The following is a 20,833-nucleotide window of genomic DNA, read 5'->3' as shown; positions in this document are numbered from 1 at the left end:
CACACAAACCCAGTACAGCAATATATACTACCACTAACAGGGTAGCTGCACAGATTTAGGACTATTTGTCTTCTTTCCAAATACAGCACTGTCTCCACTGAAGCTTTTTTTTTTGCTACACAGACACACTTTCGTGTTCCAAGACTACAAACACATTCCCAAATGATTAGTCTTCCCTCTCTTCTCCCCCAGCATCTTTAGCAGCGGTCAGGCATTGCAATCCCAGTGAGCACAATCCCTGTTAGAACACCTCTCCAACAGCTACATTTTCTGCCTGTTTAACACTCGGCTTCAAGGAACAGAGAAGCCAACAGCTAAATCTTTAGGAAGGTACCTTAAAAGCCTATGAAAGACTTCCAAGCAAGATGAAGCAGCATTTTGGAATCAAAAACAAAATAAAAAGCAAGCAAACAAATAGAAGACTTGGACAAGGCTCGAGGAAGGCTTGCTAAGAAACAGGATGGAGCATGCACTAGAGAACAGGAGTTGTGCCTAACCCTCCCCACCCATTCATTCGTCCCAACACTTACACCTCAGTTTCCCTATCTCTAAAGCAAGGATAAACCCTCCTTACAAGGCAGACTGAGACGCTTAAAAGATTGCTATTTAATTACTACCCACTCCAAGAACAGCCTAAACATTGATCACCAGTGAGAATCCAAATTCACTTATGCATGTGAACCTACAACAGTATTAGTAAAAACTTCCAACAGCCTGAAATAATTATTCCCAGACTATGGCAACTTTTTGGTTTTAGAACTTGAATGACAGACTAACTTTTAAAAACAAATCAAAACAACTCACAACACTTTTTTCTTATACACAAGTTTTGAAGGTAAGAATTACTTCAGTCACCTTTCAATTAATTTTTCATTTATTTCAAGTGTTAAGAGCTCAGACTGCTTATCTATAATAACAGCAGTCTGCCTCACACCTCTGCGCCTGGATACCGTAACACCCTTGCAATCTTTTCCAAAGAGGAGGGAGGGAAAGAGCAGCTTTTCACCCTGCCAGCAACAGAAGTAGCTACTGTATAAACAGGGATTCAATACCCTGCTAGCAGTGTTATCAACATTACATAAACTGGTACCAAGCTGGCACTGTAATATGGTGGGAGATGCTTATTTCACGATGTAGTTAAAGCATAATTTCTAGGGGATGAAACAATGGATTTCATCTATAACAGTTTTCAGATCTAGGTCACCTGCAAATACATAAACCCTTGTCCCAGCAAATGAGGAACAGGCACTGACCTTATCATCTAGCAGTAATGAGGAAGCCGGATAAGACTCAAGTTTTGCTTTTGCACAAGACCTCATTTCTACATATCCATTTGTCACTTAAAGGGCAAACAAATAAAGACTGACAACACCATCACTTCCTCTGCTTATGCAGTCCTGTCAGACTGAGCAATTCTTAAAACACACACAACCTACACTGAAAAACCATACAACAGACCAACTTCGATCATATACTTGGTGTCATGGTTTAAGCCCAGCTGAAAACCAGCCGCTCTCTCGCTCACTCCACCCCCCCCTTCCTCCCTCTGCTCCCTGAGGGATGGGCAAGAGAATCGAAAGAATGTAACTCCCTTGGGTTGAGATAAGAACAGTCCAGTAACTAAGGTATAACACAAACCACTACTGCTACCATCAATAATGATAATGATAAGGGAAATAACAAGGGAAGAGAATACAACCGCTCACCACCTGCCAGCCGATACCCACCTCGACCTGAGCAGCGATCTAGCCCTTCCAGGTAACTGCCCCCAGTTTATATAGTGGGCATAATGTGCTGTGGTATGGAATACCTCTTTGGTTAGTCTGGGTCAGGTGTCCTGTCTCTGCTTCCTCTCGGCTCCCCCTCCTCCCTGGCAAAGCGTGAGACTCAGAAAGTCCTTGATCAGACTAAACATTACTGAGCAGCAACTAAAAACATCGGTGTTATCAACGCTGTTCCCAGGCCAAAAGTCAAAAACACAGCACTGCACCAGCTACTAAGAAGGAGAAAAATGACAGCTACTGCTGAACCCAGGACCCTTGGTTACATTGAGTGCCCCTGTAAAAGAAATTTAGACAGGAAATAAATTGCTCTCATTAAACTGTCGTTTCAGTCCTTCCTACAGAAGCTAACCCCTGTGAAAACTGATTACTGCATTTAGCTCCCCCTTTATGTCCAACATTTAAGTGTGCCACCAGTCTAAAGCTGCCACAGCAGCTCATGATTAGCAAAGATGAAGCCTCCCTGGCAGCAGTGGTTAGTGCTACACATGGATGTGCCTTTCAGGACACACCGACAAAGCTATTCCAACACTAACTAGTGCAGAAAGCAAAGCAGCAAACTGTTTTCACAGCAAAGTGGCTGCACAGACAAGCTACAAAATTTCAATCCCATACAGAGCAGGACATTTCAGTGTTACAGTAAATGTTTATTGGGGTTGCTCTGCAGCTGTGTACCTCTTGTTCCACCTCTTGGCACAGGCTGAAGCAAGTGTTTGCCCTGGCGAGCCAGTTTAACTATAAATACCTAAGGACTCCAAACAGGAACAAGAAAATTCTTTGTCGTGACAACTACTGTAAATCTAATAAACCATCAGTTTCCTTAGTGTTGCCTGGATTCAGGCATCTGGTCTTCACTCCAACAGTGAATCTTCACCCAAGCAGCTTCATGCTATTTACTGGCAGTACCTAGCAGCAGTTGCACCTAGGGCAGTCACACCACCTGCAAGGTGGACTAGAAACACGTATTCAGTATCAGCAGTCTACAGAACATACAGCCAGGGAGAAGTTCCAAAATAAAAAGGACACTTCCACATTTTTAACAGTTTATTAACACTTTTAACTTTTAATATCTTTGAAAAAGGCCTGAAAGATAAATTTTGCATGTTGACTTTGTCTTTTCCCCTTTGGCAAAATGTCACCTTCCACCTCCTCCCTTCACCGTCCCTCCTCCCAAGAGGATAATGAAATTTCAAACTAGTGTTTAGTTGCTTCTTATATGGAAATCAGCTTCAATCACAGCAGCAGCAACATACAAGCCTGGGCAATAGTGTTTATCAACAGCTTTTAGAGAATGCATAGAAATGCATAAGTTACTTATGACTTGTGCATTGATACAAATAACCTTCTCGTAAATGAACTTCAAATATATATATATATTAAAAAAGAGGGTTAAATTTGGTGTCTCAAACTATTACATAAACTGTATCTTCTATTTAACTACGCTTTCCCCCCCCCCAACCACCATACTACCTTTTCTTTTGTAAAGTATTATATTATAAAAGCTTTAAAACACTACCTTGATATCACGAACTTGTTCTATCTTGCCCTTTTGAGAATAGTGATCTACAATACATACTTAAACAAAGATACGCATTTATCCTCACACAACCTTATGAACATCATCATTTGATCATACCAACAGAAGCAGTGGAGACTATATTCCCCCCATGCTTACATATGCAAGTAAGCAGGTAGACAAAGCAAGAAGTTCTAACCATTTCACGAACAAAGACAAACTATTTAATCCATATTACATACTTCACTGAATACAGTTGATCTCATCCAAAGTGACTCCTGAGACCAAAATAGTTTCAACATTACATTTTATATACAGCTATGAAGGGATTACTGTAAACCAAGACAGTCTCCTTATACCATTAGCAAGTACAATGTTTATGAGACCGATGCACACTTTTCACTTTGAAGAAATTACTTAAACTATGACAAAGTTTTACCACCAGCTGTTTTTTATGAAAAAAAGTTATTTCAATCTGATTTTATCATTTTTACCTTATTTCTGCTGCCAGATACAAAAATCTATGACAGCTGCACTGAGCAGTGACTCCTTTTTCCACTCTCAAGTCCTGAAAGTGCTAGCTACCTTTGAAAGCCTCCATACATAATGCAGTAAACATCTTAGTAAGCAACTTAAGATTTTCCAGAGAATTTTTTTTTTTCCCCTCTTTTCCCTTGAAGGCAGGAATGACTGCTCTCTCTGAAGCAAACTACATCCTGCACACCATTGCTTTTGTTATTTTCCATGTAATCAGCTTGGAACAGGCTATAAAGTTTGACGCGGCAACATTCTGTTAGAAAAAAGATCGGGAGAATTACACCATTCTGAACCAGCGGAACCAAAATAATCAAGACCTTAACATAAGTTTTTCCAGTCACTGGGATGGAAGAAGACTTGAATGCAGACACTGGAACAAGTAATTGGAAACATCTGTGCTTGCATGCATAAGTGAAAAGATAAGTGGTATTTGCATTTTCTTCATCATCTTCCTTGCGTATACGCAAGATTTTATAAAAAAATTTTATCACAGACAGCAATGACAGAACATGATGTAATTACAGTTTGGGGTTTGTGGGGTTTTTTTGTTTGGTTGTTTTTTTTTTTTAAAAAAAAAGCACTAGAAATCAAAGGCAATCAAGATAATGTACGCCTTCTCCAGAACATTTTTTCTCAGCTACATAAGGTGTGCTTATACCAAGGTCTAACACACTTAGCTGCACCACATCAAGTCAAGCTGTCCAAGAGCATACACAGTTTTGCTTACAGGAGTATATCCCTTCCACAGTTTTTCAAGTTTACAAGTAATTCCCTGTATTGGATTACGCTAAATCAGAAGTACAGGTAATATTTTGTTGCAATACTATTGTTTGGTTTTCTGACATATTCAGAGATGAGACAAGACATAAAATTAAGTACAGGGAAGCAATTCAGATCCCTCCCCAAATGCATTCTTTAAAACTTAGCTGTACATTGTTAACACAGGCAGATCTGCCAAGAGTTGCATAAAGTGGTTTTAGTTTTCTAAAGGTAAGCAACTGAGGCTCACTCAGCAAGTATCAACTATCCCACAACATGGAATTCACTATGGGTGTCTGAATGATTCAACTTGCACTTTCGAATACCAGGTAAAACAGAACTACAAACTGAGCAAGTTAGTGTATGTCAATTGAGTACCCTTATGAAATCAAAGAATAACTTTGACTCCTGGAAGACACTCAGAAAACCCAAAGATGGAACAGAAGGTTGATTATTACACTCCCACACAATCCAAGCAAATTGTTGCTATATTGAAAACATTCATGTCTGATATTTGTACCTGCTGGATACGCAAATTATTCTGTCTCAGAGCAAGTCTGATAACCATCTTCTCTGTAGCTGAAACCAGCCAGAAAAGTTTATTTTTTTTAAACAAATAGAATGGAAACATTTTTCCCCACCCACCAAGCTTCAATTACAACAGTCTAAGCCAGAGACTTAAGCAAATAAACTCCAAAATAGCCATTTGTTACAAGCAGCAAATTACCATGAACAATGAATTGTTAGGAATCCCTTCTAAAAGTATGACACACACAAACAGGCTACCCAGAAGAAAAATCTGTTAACAATTTTATTTCTTTTGTAATGTTAAATATTATGGGACAAGATTGTAACGGTGAAGAACTCTCAACAATGCCTCACAAGGAATAAGAAAGAAATTCTGCCATGATATTAGCAAAGTAAGGTAAGGAGAAAATTTACACAGTAAGAGGCACCATTTTCCCCAGAATACCTCTTGTCATATTCCTGAATGAGTGGGATTAGCAATTTAATAAATCATTTTTCAAGAGGTAACAGCAACAGATAAAATTTTAAAGTATTATTAAAATAACATTTACAAGACTCTGAACAATTTTTGAATTCTTATTAAAACCACAGAAAGAAAGAACAATTCTTTATTTATGAATTTTCATAAAGGACTGACTGTGCAACTGACACCTGCTATTGATGACATAATGTACAATTTTGTCCAGTAGCCGAACAGTTTGTCTTTTCAAGATTGTGTTTTCTAACCGTGCGAGATCATTAAAGGCAAAGCCTGTTATGATGCTGTACACAAAAATGGCCACTTGGGCCATACTACCAATGAAGTGGTAGGTAAACAAATCTTTACCTGGCCAAGAAAAAAAAAAAAAAAAAAAGAGAGAAATGAAAAAAAAAAAAAAAAGGAAGCTGCATTTTGCATGCTTCTCACTCATTCTTTCTACAAGATGAACTTCCCTAGAAAGAATCCAATGAAAATGGCTGCAATTACGACAAGAAGTGAAGGAAGAGAATTAGAGCCATTATCTCTGAGGGCCAAAGCTGTGGGTGATCCAGATTTATCCGAGTGCGCTACCTTTCTGAGCCTCAAGCCTTCATCCTGGGGGGGGAGTGGGGGAACAACAAAGACGGAAAAAAGTTTATGAACATATCTTCTTTACAATAGTAAAAACTGAACTCAAAGGCCAAATTTACATAAAGTCAAAACAAAACAATCAAAAAAAAACCAAAATCAAACACAAACCTCTCTCCCCGCCCCCGCAACCTTAGACCACATCAAAATCCAAAATATGAACACAGCAAACCATAACATTTCAGATAAGGACAGGTAATCCACTAGTCTCCCTCCCTGCTCGTTAAGATTGATTCTGAAATTCTTGGTATACACAATGAAGAATCCTGCTTTACTTACTATGCATTAGAATTAAATAGCAATAATTCCTTACTGTGAATTAAAACACCTGCTTTGTGTAATGCTTCTCCAAATGTTCCAATGTCATCAGAATTAATGATTTGGAGACATCAGCATTTCATGGTTCTTTAAAAGTCTACTATGGCCAATGACATTGTTAGATACCCAAAAGCAAATATACAGGAAGTCACACAAAGTCATGTACTGAGAAGTTACAGGTTACTGAACAGAACTTTTACATAAAAGTAGTGGGAAGTTGTTTTAGGTTACTTCCTCTGGCCAAACCATTGTTCTTGTTCACTAACAATTTATGATACAGAATGTTACCACTTTGTATCTCATTTACTCATTCTTAAGGAAGAATCATGCACTTTAATAAAAGCTACTAATTTGGTATCTCTGACTTAGACTTCAAGTAACCAAACCCACCTTAAATAGAAGAAAATTATGTATCTCAGTATCTCATCCAGGACAACCACAAAGTGTCAATCACTGAGAAATTCAAGATACACAGTATATACAGGACAGGAAAATTGTATTACAAATCAATCTTGACATTCTAACAGTTGCATCTACTTTCTGATTACACATCTATTGGCCTAACTGAAAACTAGACCTTTCAATGAAGAGTGAAACTACTACAACGTAAACATGCAAGCAGAACTTACTCTCAGGTGCTGATTTTCATCCGTCAGCTTCATAACCTCTGCTTGAAGTCTTTTGCACTCCTCCACTAGCTTCCTTGTTTCAGTATCATTAAGTGAAACACTATGGGGTTTTGGCATCGGTCCATCCTGCTTAGATGTATTCAGTACTGGGGCAGGTTTGCTTGCATCTATATCATTCTACAAATATTAAGAATGACTTGAGAATTTTACTTACCTAGAAAAATCACCCCCATTTTAAAACTGAAACAATCTAGCTACTAATATAGTTTGAAGAAGTTTATATTTACAGTAATTTGAACAAAGACTTCTGTTAACAGTTCAACTCTGATTAGCTCAGCTATGAAAAAGCAAGACAAGATTGTACTGTTGGCACTACATGCTACTGAGAAAAAAAATTAATACTTTAGCTGCTTAAAACCGACCCAGCAGGCAACCAAAAGATGGTATAAAAAAGAAAAAATGGAACAAACATGGGATTTAAGTTTCACAGCAGTTCTAAGATAACACACTACTAATTTTCAATACAAGTGAAAAGTCACATAAAAGCTGTGAAAAAAACATAAATAAAATGAAAAAAACTGCTCTGCTCAAAATCTACAATAATCTTCACCAGACATCAGTAATACAACAGATCCAACTGTATAGCCAGCTCACTATTTGTAAAAACACAACATTCATATAGCAATACACTCAGAAACAGCTCATATACACATTCAGGCGTCTCTATTCCTAGTTGCTTGGCTGCACACCTATGTCATTTAGACGACTAATTGCATCTCTCATAATCAAAGCAGTCTAAAGTAAGCACTAAATGTACTAGAAAACCTCTCAGAAGGTCAACACATCTATGTAACAGTAAAGCAACTGAAAAATAAAAGATGCAAGAATTTATTTAGTTCCTATGCAAGTAGAAGTCATTTGGTCTACAGCATCTACTTGCACTTTACTTTTTTTTTCAATGCAGCCATACACAGCCTAATAGCCAGATCCTCCTACTGCACACAGGTACTCCTAACTGGATTTGAAAAGACCAACATATTTGTATCACGAGGAAGCAGATCAGGATCTGTTGCTTTTTTAACTGGTTTGCTAGCTGAACTGAATTCCTTTAGTAGCACTGAAACTTCTCTACAGACCTAGGACTTATCTCCCTGGAACAAACCTCCCTCCTTCTGCTGTTTGACCTCACTGACTGGTTTCTTCATGACAATCTTCTGGCTATGATTGGTGGGCATCTGAAGAAAGTTGTTGCTGACTGGAGTGAAATACTTGTGTCCTCATGTAGGTATATCCTGAGGTGACAGGTAAGGCTTACCCTCAGGACTTGGCAGATTTCTCACTGCCAGATTTAAGATACTAAATCAACTGCTGAAGCAGGATTTTGCAACCCTATGCTGCTACTCAGAAAAATATAAATGCTATGTACAGTCAACACTGAAAATATAACATTGAAGGAAGTACAAAAGAAGGTTGTTCTGTATAATCCATTACATTTCTCTCACTACATTATACATTTTATAAAATTAAAAACAAGTGTAATTTTTCTAATATCCAAATATAATTTACTAAGAAGGTTAAAAAAATGCAGAAAGTAGATAATTAATTGCCTTGATAATAAATGCTTAACCTTTACAGTTTTAGCATTTAACACAGGTTTAGGCAGCTTACACCTAAATAAAAGCGTACATCTCATAAATTATCCTTCACCAAAAAAGGGGGGGAAAAAGTACACCAAAAAACATTATGCTGACATTGCCTCTGAAAAACTTCTTTACATTACAGTCCAAAAACTGTATTAAAAGAAATGTTGCAAACACAGCTACTGGTCAGCCAGCAGCCTTCACCAAGACGCTTTATGTATGTAAATAATGAGATGGTTTTTACATGTATGGATTCATACTACTTTCCAACATGCCTTACAGACTACTGTAAAAGCTGGACAGCACTAAAAGTCAAGGTAATAAAATGAATAAGGCTGTTTACAGAAACAGCACTTTAGCGCTCTCACAATGCTACATTAATAAATAATTTAATAAAGTAAAACATAAAAAAAACACCACCCCAAACAATCCAGAATATACAGTACTAGATTATATAAATTAGAATTTCAAGCATAAGGGTAAATAAAAAGTTCGTGTATAAGAATGCAGTCATATTCTACAATATTTCTAGGTAACTGACAGCTAACTATTACTCCAAATATCAGGCAACACAGACATCTTCAGTCTGTATACAATGAAACTGATCTCCTACACAATTGGAACAGATTTTGTCGGAAAGCAAGAGCATGAAAGAGGCAATGTGATTACTTTTTTTTTTGTCTGATTATCTCTCTTTACCATTACCTTAAAAAAAATGCATTTAGGATTCCTAAAGCAATTTCTAATTAATACTTCCTTTTCTGATCTAGCTGAATTAGAAACAGGATTTTTTAAATTGACAAGGATGCAATACTTTAAAATGAAATGAGGCAATTCACTTTTCACTGTACACAGTATTGTATATTTTTTTTTAATCTGATAGCAATAAAATCCTAAGAAAATCAACAATAACAAAAAAAAATCATTTTTGGCACTAGTGTCCATTGCTGGAGCCTTTTAAGATGCAGTTGGATAGGGTGCTCCCTTTCCAACAAAGGATGGCTGGAACAGATGGTGTTTCACGGTACCTTTCAAACTGGATTGTTTTAAGATCCTATGAATATCTTAAGTTATACATTGAATACCCCTTCTGTGTCATTTAGTACAAATTCCTACAATCCATTTAATCAACAAATCAAATAGGTTTAAAAAATTTCAAAACAGATTTCCCCAAATTCCTACCAGTCACTGTAGGACAATTTCTTACTTACCAGTTTATCATTTTCATTGGGCATTTCAAACACACATCTTAATTTGGAGTCCATTAACTCATCAGGCTTTGCTTCTTTCCACTAAGATAATAATTAATATAGATTGTTACTTAACATGCTGCACTCATGCAAACACCTAAACAGTTCATAAGCTTGCTCTTAGTACTTAGTACAGGGGAACACTGCCCTTACCCTAGCTGCAATTTTCAGATTTGCTTCTGAACTATGTTTTTTTGTTCACTTTGACTACTGTGAAGTAATGAAAGCTAGAAATGGCTAATTAAGTCTGGAAATGAAAATAAGTAAATTGAATGCCAGGATGGATCCAGAGGTTTTTCGGGGTCAGGGAGGCAACCATGCAGCATCTCTTTTAGCACACAACAAGGAACAAGTACCATATGAGTCAGTTTAAAAACAAAGTTACCGTTCCTTGGTAAATGTACTCCTTATGTCCTATCTTGGAAGCACCAATTTTAAACAAAGGACTGAAAGGTATCTTTTAGTGACTGTATTCAGTTTCAGAGTAGATTTCTTTACCTCTTCCTATTTTATATTTTTAACCACTCCCTCCTTTTACTGCATTACAACTTGGGCCCAGAGAATTTTTCACAGCTGTTTATAAAAAACATTTTAAATTCTAATGGTTATCAATATATTCAAATTGTGAAATATGCTGGAATTTCTCTATCAGACGATTAGCTTTCAAAGCATACACTTCACATAGTTGCCTTAAATCTTTAGGCCCAGAGACTGGTCAAGTCTGTGGCAATTTTTTCTACATTAGGTCCTATGAAGTTACCTTAGAATCTTACAGATTAGAATAGCCAGGCTTTTCATAACATCCTTTCCCCACACAAACACCTTTTCCGTTGCTGTTGTTTTTTTTCAGTGGCATTAGTTGTACAGTAACTTCTAACTACAATTACCGATTTTCCGCAAGATCTGTTTCTCAATATTCTATACTTGGGCACACTGTGCTACTTCAAAGGTATTTCTGAAGTGGATTTTATATCCTTACCAAATAGTTACGCTTCACTTACCACACACAAACAAGAGCTATCCAAGCATACTAATAAAAAGTAAACCAGCCCAACGATGAAGAGAGATGTTAGCTTTCTACTTACGTGTCTCAAAAGTTTAACAAAATCTAACAGGTTTTCCACTGTTTCCAGCAAAGATGCCACAGTAATTTTTGTCTTCGCACAGAGACTAAACCTGCAGGTCTAGTGGATTTCAGTGATTTATAAAATCTCATCTTTATCATTTACTTCCCCTCTCCTCCTCTGCCTTGAATGAACATTGAACATTACTATGTAAATTCAGGCATCCCTTAAAACAGGCTCTAGAGACAGATGCCTGTGCACCATTCCCCTCCACCTTTAATATACATGCTTATGAGAGTCCACGTTCTCTCTACAGGGTATGCTCTGGTATATGAAGGCTTCTTTCCCATTACTGTGAGCTTGTAACATCAGAAACAGGTGTCCTTTCTTCTGAACTAACATGTACAAACCTAGATAACTTCTTTCTGGATCTTTCATCAGACCAATCCTGCCTAAGAACTGAATCTACAACATATTCTATTAAAACATAAACCTATTGTTTGTGCTGTGTTCAGCCACTTGGTATCTTGCAGGGAGATTTATCTTAGTCTTCCAAATGTTTTAATTCATTATAATCTCATTGAACATTTCTCCTAAACACTCTTTAGACCTAATACACCCATTTCATACACCTTCAGGCTTGTTTTAATATACTCAAATCCTTCAAATACAACATTTATCCCTTCAGATTAGCTGCACAGAAGGTACAACATGCCAAAATTTTACCACTGAACTGACCTTACCTTAGATGCACTACTATTTCCATTCAATCAGTTCACTAGGCAGTTCTAAGAACCAAACTTGTATTTAATACTAAAAAAACTGAATCACATATGGAAGTCATACTTGTTCAGAGAAAACCCAATTCTTCTCCAAAAGAAAACTGCAAAAAACACAATTCATTTACACTTAAGCCTGAATTTTTAGGGGGAATAAAAAAAAAAAATCATATATATACACAAGTCATTTTACTTTTACTTACCACTGCCTCCAAATCTGAAATATTTGGTGGTGCATAGGTTGTTTGTACCATAAACTTGTGTTTACTCTTCTCATTTGGGTCATAGTCGAAAGGCTGCAGCATTACTGTTCGAAAGAAAATACAAAGCATAAAACTGTAATTCTTCAGCTAATCACTGTGACAGGCAATTCACCATATTCACAGCATGCTGTCCACTGTAGACTTGATTTTCCCTGAGCAAATACTGAAAGTTAAAATGGAATACAGAGCAGATATACACTGTAGCAACAGGTACTGAAAGGAAAAATCTTAAAAGTTCTTCAGAGTCTGGTGCAGCTGATATCATTATTTCTGTAATTACTATAGCTAAACAACATTTCATATATGAGTACGAATAAACCAATCCTCTAAGGCAGACCAGAAACAAACAAACAAAACACAAGCCAAGCAAACACCACAGGACATTTCTTCGGAATAAACACATTTTATGATTAAGTGAATGCAAAGTTAAAAGAATTGTAGAACATGTTATGACAGGTACACATTATGAACCTACATTAGGTAGACCACCAGGGTCTTGCAGGGCAAGTGCAACTGACTTCTAACTGTGTATGAATCTAAACAGTGAGCAAAACCACTAAAATACTTAATTCAAACTACAGCTAGAGGATGTAAAGCTACCTGGGGCTTTAATAACACATCTTTAAAACACTTTCAAATTGAGTTCTTTAAAAATATATATAACTACACAACACGTTTTACTCAGGTTTTAACATTCTTAACTGTAAGTCCAGTCTAACAGCTAACAAAAGCATACCAAAATTCACATACACACTTTAATTCTATGGCAAGTTTTGAGCCTCCACCGCATTTTACCAGTGAAGAAAGAGGGATGGGATTCAAAATCAAATTTTCTGTACAGGCGGCTCTAAGTGAAACATTAAAACTCGTAAGACCTGCTCCTAGTATTTTATCTTTTTTTTCTCACTGCATTTTCAGCTTTCAGCACATTGTAATGCAGATATTAACAAAAAAAGTCTTTTGGATGAAACCAGACATTTTTTACACAGCACTGTTTGCACTGTAAGTCCCAGAGGTAGAGTCTGAAAGCAGTCCAGACTTTCTGCATGACAGCCTTTTTACTGTAATTTCACTTTCCCAAGCTGAAAAGTCTCATTAGTCAAAATCAGAAAGTTAAGTTTCTAAAGTTATTATGGTGAAGTGTGCACAAGCTCTGCAAAAAAAAGCTACATCGCTGACACTATTTATAGATTCCCTCATACCAACAGCATCACAACACTTTTAAATGAAAACTTTAATTACAGAAACATAGTAATTTCATCCAAGTTATAAAACTATACAGTCTGCTGGATGGATACATCATAAGGGTTGTCCAGTTCATCCTGGCATCACTATTTTGTGTGTCATTTCTTCAGTTCAAATGACTGAAATAACATGATGTCTATACACAGACCAGGAGATTAGAGTTTTTATAGGATACAGTTGCATATCCAGGTGCATAATGTAAGGGCTTGCAGAAACACCTGAATACACAAGGTTTGTTATGGTAGTGTTGGGGGACTACTGAAGCAGAGGGATGGATACATAACCAGTAGTTAACTGCCAACCATACTGTTTGTCTGGAACAGACCCTGTCTGAAACAAACTACCATGTTAGCCTCCTTGTCTCCTTTCAGACACAGTAAGTTGCCTTACTCCTGATGGAAGCACAGGACCACACAAATTTTATATACAGCTATGAAAAAGCTCTAGCAGAAATACTGATTCACACAGTATGCTCTGAACATTATTACCATATATTCTAAGCCAATTCAGTCTGCAGACTTCGATACTGCTACAGTTTACACCGATTCAATAATATTCTGCACAATTCTGAATCTTCATTTGATGTATGATTCAAGACGCTTCCCTTCACACAGAGTAAATTCTTCATGGCAGGATTGAACTACATTAGTTTATAAAATATTAAGTACAGTATCAAAATTACTAACTTGGCCTTTCCAAATTCACTAGTACCTATGAAAAAAAAAGGTATTTCTAAATTTAATTATACTGCCACCTAACTTTAGGCATTAAATAGTATTTACAAGTTGGTAGTGTTTACTACAGGGTGGATATCTTTTTTCCCCTTAAATGTTACATACAGCATAATCAAAGGATAAGTAACTAATATGAATCAGATATATTTCACAAATAAACACAAAATAACTGCAGTATTTGAAATGCTTTCAAATAAACCTATTTGGAAAGGTTTGAAGTCAGGTTTCCTTAATCACTGGTCTCACTGCAGTCCAAAACATAACTGATCAAACTAAATTCTTCTTCCAGGTATGGATGCTATAGCCATTTATCTCTAAGAATTGTTCCATCAACAGACTAATGAGTAGCTTGTAGTATTTCAGTTTCCAAAAGCCAAGTAACCTAAAAGATTACTCTCCATCATCACAGAACTTCTTCAAATCCTGGCAGAATCCTTGGATAACTAGTTAAACAACTTTATGTTCCTTGACCATTTGGTAACAGCTGAAAATCTGATTGAACAAGAAGCAGAAAGAGACAGCCCACAAGTTCAAAAAGCTCTTCAAGCTCTTCACAGTTTTAAGTAATCATGGAAAATCTCATGAATATACAAATCCAGTTTTCAGTATGTTCTTGGAATCCCCAAATAATCCAGAGATCACTTCAAGGAGAACTGCAATAAATAGCAAACCTCTTGTTAATAGGCCTAGCTTTTCTACACAGGAGAGCTTTATCTCTATAATACATACTCCACTGAGGTCTGAAACCAGAAGGAAGAACAATACCAAGTAACAGTTACAAGTTGTGAAAGAAGCAACAAGCTATATTCTGAAAAGAAAAATCAACACTTGTTAACAACAAGCAGTACATACGGTAACAGCTAATCTAGGGCACCAAGGCAAAGAAAAACAGGTCTTACAAAATTAGTATTTTTGGAAAAAAAACTTATAAACATGATTCACAATTGAACAATAAACAAAGTACCCATGCACTTCCCTAAAATGGCTATTAAATCACATCTCCAACAATGAATTTAAAAACTGGCTTGAATCAACATCAGCACGACGTATTATGGAGGCTGAAGACAGCTAACACTACCTCAATATTTACTTTCGAACGCAGAGCTTCAGCCCATGGTATCCTACAGTGATTTCTGTCTGCACAACAATGTGAGAGAAATCTATTTTTAATTATACAAAAGATGAGTCGGTACTGAAAACATTCAGTTGAGAGATTGATAACAAACTGGATCAGAAGAAAAATGATGTGCGCACTTAGCTTACCAAGTGAAGCAAAAGGAACTATGCCTGAAAACTCAAAAGATAAAGGCGATACTTTGGGGAAGAGAATTTTGAAAAGCACTGTGGAATCACTATGACTAAACAACTGCACATGAAATTCGTATCTTGGGTTCACTGTAGCTGAATAACTGCTTGAGAATTCAGTAATTAAGAAAAAAAAAAATCAAAGATTCCCTGCTATGCAAACTGCAGAGTCAAGCAGTGTAATACTGTTTCCCTTTATCGGTGAACCTGAAGCTGAAATCTTGCTTACAGCTCCAATACTGTCTCATTTGAAAAACTGAGATATTCAAAGCATTAAAAGGATTTTGTAACTGTAAAAACACTCTTTGCAACAGGCAAATGGAATCCTTCAATCTATTCAATTCCCTGAAGAAACTGAATACAGAAAAGATCCCCAATACCAGATCAAATGCATAGTTAAGACAAAATGGCTTTAAGCTGAAGACAAATAAAGTAGGCTTTTGACTACTTGAATCTTCAACCAATTCTCAGAAAAATGCTCTTTCATACACAAGATGCTGGACTGTCCACAGTAAGCAATACTGAAATTTTAAAGGGTCATATTCTACTGATTATGTAAGATTAGAAAATCACTCTCTCCTACAAAGAAAGTTACTCTAAGGTTTTAATCGATCCCCAAGTTTTCCCAAGTTATTCCTTGCAACTTCTGAAAATATCACCTGAAGCTAGTTCTCCAGCTTCTTTCAAACTTGCCAAAGGGTACAAGGATATAAATCTAAAAAGCTCTGAGGATTGCTCCATGTTTCCCTTTCACTCCGCTACATCTCTAGAAGGGTTCTATAAAAAATAATCTTGCTTGACTTAGGAGATCTAGGAGCTCACACCAGTACTGCTTGTGATCTCTACAGCCTATAAGACAACAGCCTATAAAGAGGCTCTTCAAGTTGGGAAATAGGGTAAGTCCAGAGAAATAAAAGATGTTCTTTTTTTTTAATCCCCTTACCCAAAAACAAAATAAGAACAGAGTGTCTCTGTAGTGAAACATACTATATTTTTCAAATTTAAGGGCTACAAACTGCTCCAGCTACCTAAAATAACAGCAAATAATTTTTTTTGAAAGCTATTTAATGATTACCAGTTAATATATACTACTGTAAATACTACAAATTACACAGTTCAGGGACCAATACTATGGTCAAAACAACTCATCTACAGTTATGAATTTTATTTTTTAACATGAGCTGTCCAATGCTAAACTTTAAACACATCAAAGCAGCCAAACAATGTGCCCTACTTCAAGATACAAGCACAAATGTAGTAGTCTGAAGCAAAAGTACTGTTAATGTCATTGCTCGATTCAGAGAGCTGCAGATAAATGTGCCAAATGGAAGCATTTCTGTATGGAGGATTTTTCATGTATTATTGCAGCTCTACATCAAGTTGACATTGCACTAATGAAATGGAACAGTTATATTAAAAAAAAAAAAAACTTAAAAAGCTCTCGTATTTCAAACAGTCCCAGAAAATCTCATGAAAGGCCTATACCCACCTAACCTATAAGTGCATGTATTTGTTTTTACCTGAAACAATTACAGATGATCCAGGGTCAATAATTCCACTGTTCGGCCTCACACAGTATCGACGAGGAGCTGTGGTCTTCACTTTGAAGCATACTTTTCTCTCTGATGGATTTCGTAGTTTAAGATTTGTAGTTACTACATCTGTAAAGGGACCTGAAAAAGGGATTTTTTTTCTTTTAAATATGAATGTATATCTGGAAAAGAAATCTGTCTGTACAGTATGAATTACTCTTAAAATATAACAATGTCATTAAACTTCTAAAAGCAGACTAAATCATACATGTTAAGTCCATCTACTGTTGCACGCAAAGCACATTATCACCTTAGTTATAATAATATACATTACAGCAATGAACCAGTAACTCTTAAATAGTATGAAAGACTCACGCTGGTGCAAAAATTCATATATACATATGTTAATTTTACCAAATTATTCTTAATATTTTGAATACCTAGAAGGTAATGGTCATACAGAAAAGGAAATTTTGCTGGATATTTTTCTTAGGAATAGAAGCAATACTCCACTGGAATTCTTTCAAATGTTTAAAGAAAGAAAATGCTGTGATACTGAAACATACTGCTTTCTGTCCTGCTTCTGAGCTCCTACAGACTTACAGAAACAGACATCAACCTCATCTTTTAAATCTGATCCACAGAAAAGAAGCTGCAGTTGCCATACTTCAATGCAGTGTATTCTCTGAACTGTGTTTATGTTAAATCACCAAATAGGAATTGCTTTTAAGACTGGATCAGACAAGAGGCATAAATTTCAATGTCACATCTTCCAACAGAGATAAACTTCCGTGTAATGCCATACAATAACAGCACAAAAAGCAACTAAAGTTTAGTGTTCTGAGCTGTGTTAATCTCTCTTACGCTATTTCATCTGAAAGCAAGACTGCACAGGCACTAAAAGACTGTAACTCAGACACTGGAAGTTCATATGAACATGATATTTATGCAATAATATTTCACATGTACATTAACTTCTAAGAATCTTCTTTATTGTTCTTTAAATATTACACATTAAATTACTACAAAATAATTTTCATTGGTACTGAAAACATGACAATTGTCGATTATAAAAAAGGCACAAAGAAAGCAAGCTTTAGGTCAAATTGGATTAAAATTATATGTGATATTGAATAAGTGGTAAGGTACAACAACACCACTAATCGCATGAGACAAAGGAATTCAACTCTTTTCCGGACACCTTATTCCACAGAAGTGTCTGGACTACACTGAAGGAAAAGGTACTGGCCACTATCAAAAATGCTACTGCGCTAGAGGGCTCACTATCTGTCCCAAGTCATTGTTTCTATAACTCACTCTCATTCTGAATCTTTCATTTTGAGAGCGTGTACAAGAGTCTTGACGCAAAACACCAAGATACAAACTAATACAGGACCAAAAGGGGAACTACTGAGAATACGAAGATGAAGATACACATGAGATAGTTTCACATTCATTGACGCTCTTTTGAGAAAACAGGACCTGGTATTACTTGTCTGAAGCTTCATGTTTGATCTGGCTTTATCCAGTGGATGAAACAGTCACCCTCTCAATCCAAGCAAATTTGACACAGCCTCAAAGAGGAAAATTCACAAAACTACTTCGAAAGTTTCCTTCCACTTGCCTCTTGATGGCTCTTGCAGGATCCAGTTGCATTTACTTATAGAGTGTGATCCAAAAATAACTCTCATCACCCATACCACACGCTGCACTAAACAAGGCAGCTGAACACTCTGTTAAATCTTAGACTGGTGATACACTCAGAAGAGACCAAACATTTATTTTTTTTTGAACTACACAAACATTTTTGAGGAAGTTACTCTGGAAGTTCTACTAACAGCCACCTAGGCATTGCCTCTGCAGTGCTCATTGGCATCTACCTTGAATCTAGCTTTCAAAGGTGTGGATTGCTTTATTTTTAATTTCAGCCCTAAGCAACTTAAAGAGCTCTGCTTCTCAATCGTCTCAACTACTTTTACTAAGGGAATTATGGTCAAAGGAAAAAAAAGGCAAAGTTCAGAGGCTCACTTTGAAAGGCAGTCATCTAGAAAAGGAGCTGTACTATTCAAAAACAGCTTCTTTCAAAACAAAGTAGCAGTGAATTTATAAACTGATGATAAACCAGGGTTTAAACTCAGGGAAAAAAAAGAGATGTTCTGTTTCTTTTGAGACATGAAAGGTCCCTTCGTGCCTGCCTTCACAAAGCGCATAATAATGAGACAGGATTCAAAATACTCTTCCAATTATTCTGATATTTACAGTCAGTTCTAACACCACAGATAATTAATTTGAAAAAATAATAATAATCTGCTTTTGTTCCCCAGCTACATGAATGCAATGACCTCCTTTGCATTTCCTGGATACTTCCTAAAGAAGTGCCTTTAGCTCAGGGACAGTTTTTAGTATCAGACATTTCTTTCAGAGTAGACCGAAATATTTTCCAAGGTCTAGAGTACCCTTCTGTAAGCTTTACCTTTCACCTTCTTTCTAAAAGCTTTAAAGACAAAAAAGCTGCATAAAGCCTCTCATGACTCACAACTATCAGACTTAAAGAGTTGGTAACCGGTGCTCAAAAGGATAACGTGACCAAATTTCAGTGCTCCTGCAGAGCCCAGCTTTTTTGGTAGTTTAGTGACGTACTGACAGACATGGACAGGCAGGAACACACCCAAGGATAGCAAACCTGAAAAACAAATGTCTATTACCATTCAGAGGAGTCTCATGATCTAAGTTAGCATGTCATATCCTTCAAAAAAAGAAATCATGCAACAGCCTAAGAGGATTCTGGAGTTCACATTCGCACAAACATAAATACCCCTACCCCTGGGGGAATGGGGAAATAAAATACAAGCTGGCACTAAGAGCCTGAGTGCAAAAGCCTAAATCACGACGGTTCCTTGAGAAAACAAGATGGGGGAGAGAAAGAACCAGGAAAGAAGAGACATTTTAAGCCATACCACACAGACCACATCTAAACAAGAACAGGCAAAGACAGATACAGGCATTCTGCACACACGAAGATAGACAAATAGATGCCAACTTCATCTCAGAAGACATACAGCTACACTAGCACAGAATTTATTCTCAAAAAGAGCACCTTACTCCCTGCTTACATGACACCCAGGCCAAAACTGCTTTTTTTAGCACTTAAACCTTAAGACAGGCTCATAAGACAGGCTCATGTCTAACTATACCCACCACACAAAATATCTCATGAGTACTCATCTACTGTTGTTTGCCCAGTACTTTCATTGTAAACTGCTTAAGACTATCTTTTTTCTTGCATTTGTACAACTTAAGACAATGGACTTCTGGATCTGCAACTAGGGATTTTAGAAGCTGTGGTAATTTAAATAATAAAGCCCTCAAACTATACTGATGCAACTAGAGATCATACTCTATTACAAACCTGTAATTTCAATTCAACAACCTCTGGGAGTCAGAGCTACTTCAAAGGGGACAGGGAGTTCAGCAACTCCCTTAGCAGTGTAAATTCAAGGCACCAATTACCACATCTTCCTCGAATAAAAATTGTGAGAGTGCCAGGTTATTCTAACTGTTTTGGACAGAGCAGTGACAACCCATGCAGAGATTTTTTTTTTCCCTTCTTTTTGACTTAAGAAGGCCTTATGAAGAAATGACAGACACCTGCCTAATCACACTCAAGAGTACCAGAGATCTCCAAAAACACTGTGTACTGAATTTCTATTCCGCAATCTTACAGTGCAGCCACTGCAATTAATACCGGGGTTGCCTCTGGCAACTACACATCTCGGACTACAGCAACTAGTGGGCAAGAAGAATGACACTGATTCTGTAGAGCCAGTTTCCACAGCTGAAACACA

General features: G+C 36.8%; 1 protein-coding gene across 1 annotated transcript in view; it reads right to left on the bottom strand.

Annotated features, from left to right (window-relative positions):
* Positions 1-4,408: 4,408 nt before the first annotated feature.
* The window catches only part of VAPA (VAMP associated protein A), a 30,144-nt gene continuing 13,719 nt past the window's right edge, over positions 4,409-20,833 (bottom strand). Inside the window, exons 2-6 of the mRNA XM_061448804.1 lie at positions 16,977-17,129; positions 12,113-12,216; positions 10,028-10,108; positions 7,177-7,353; positions 4,409-6,196 (exon numbers count right to left, since the gene is read on the bottom strand). Coding sequence (XP_061304788.1) covers positions 6,038-6,196; positions 7,177-7,353; positions 10,028-10,108; positions 12,113-12,216; positions 16,977-17,129 — 674 coding nt within the window. The 3' untranslated portion in view covers positions 4,409-6,037. The remainder of the gene's footprint in view (positions 6,197-7,176; positions 7,354-10,027; positions 10,109-12,112; positions 12,217-16,976; positions 17,130-20,833) is intronic.

This window comes from Pezoporus flaviventris, unplaced genomic scaffold (assembly GCF_033815535.1).
Source record: "Pezoporus flaviventris isolate CSIRO_AGI_PZ_B2104156 unplaced genomic scaffold, CSIRO_AGI_Pfla_v1 ptg000007l, whole genome shotgun sequence".
Taxonomy (NCBI): domain Eukaryota; kingdom Metazoa; phylum Chordata; class Aves; order Psittaciformes; family Psittacidae; genus Pezoporus; species Pezoporus flaviventris.
The sequence above is the reverse complement of the archived record's forward strand: the minus strand, read 5'-3'. Positions and strand labels throughout refer to the sequence as shown.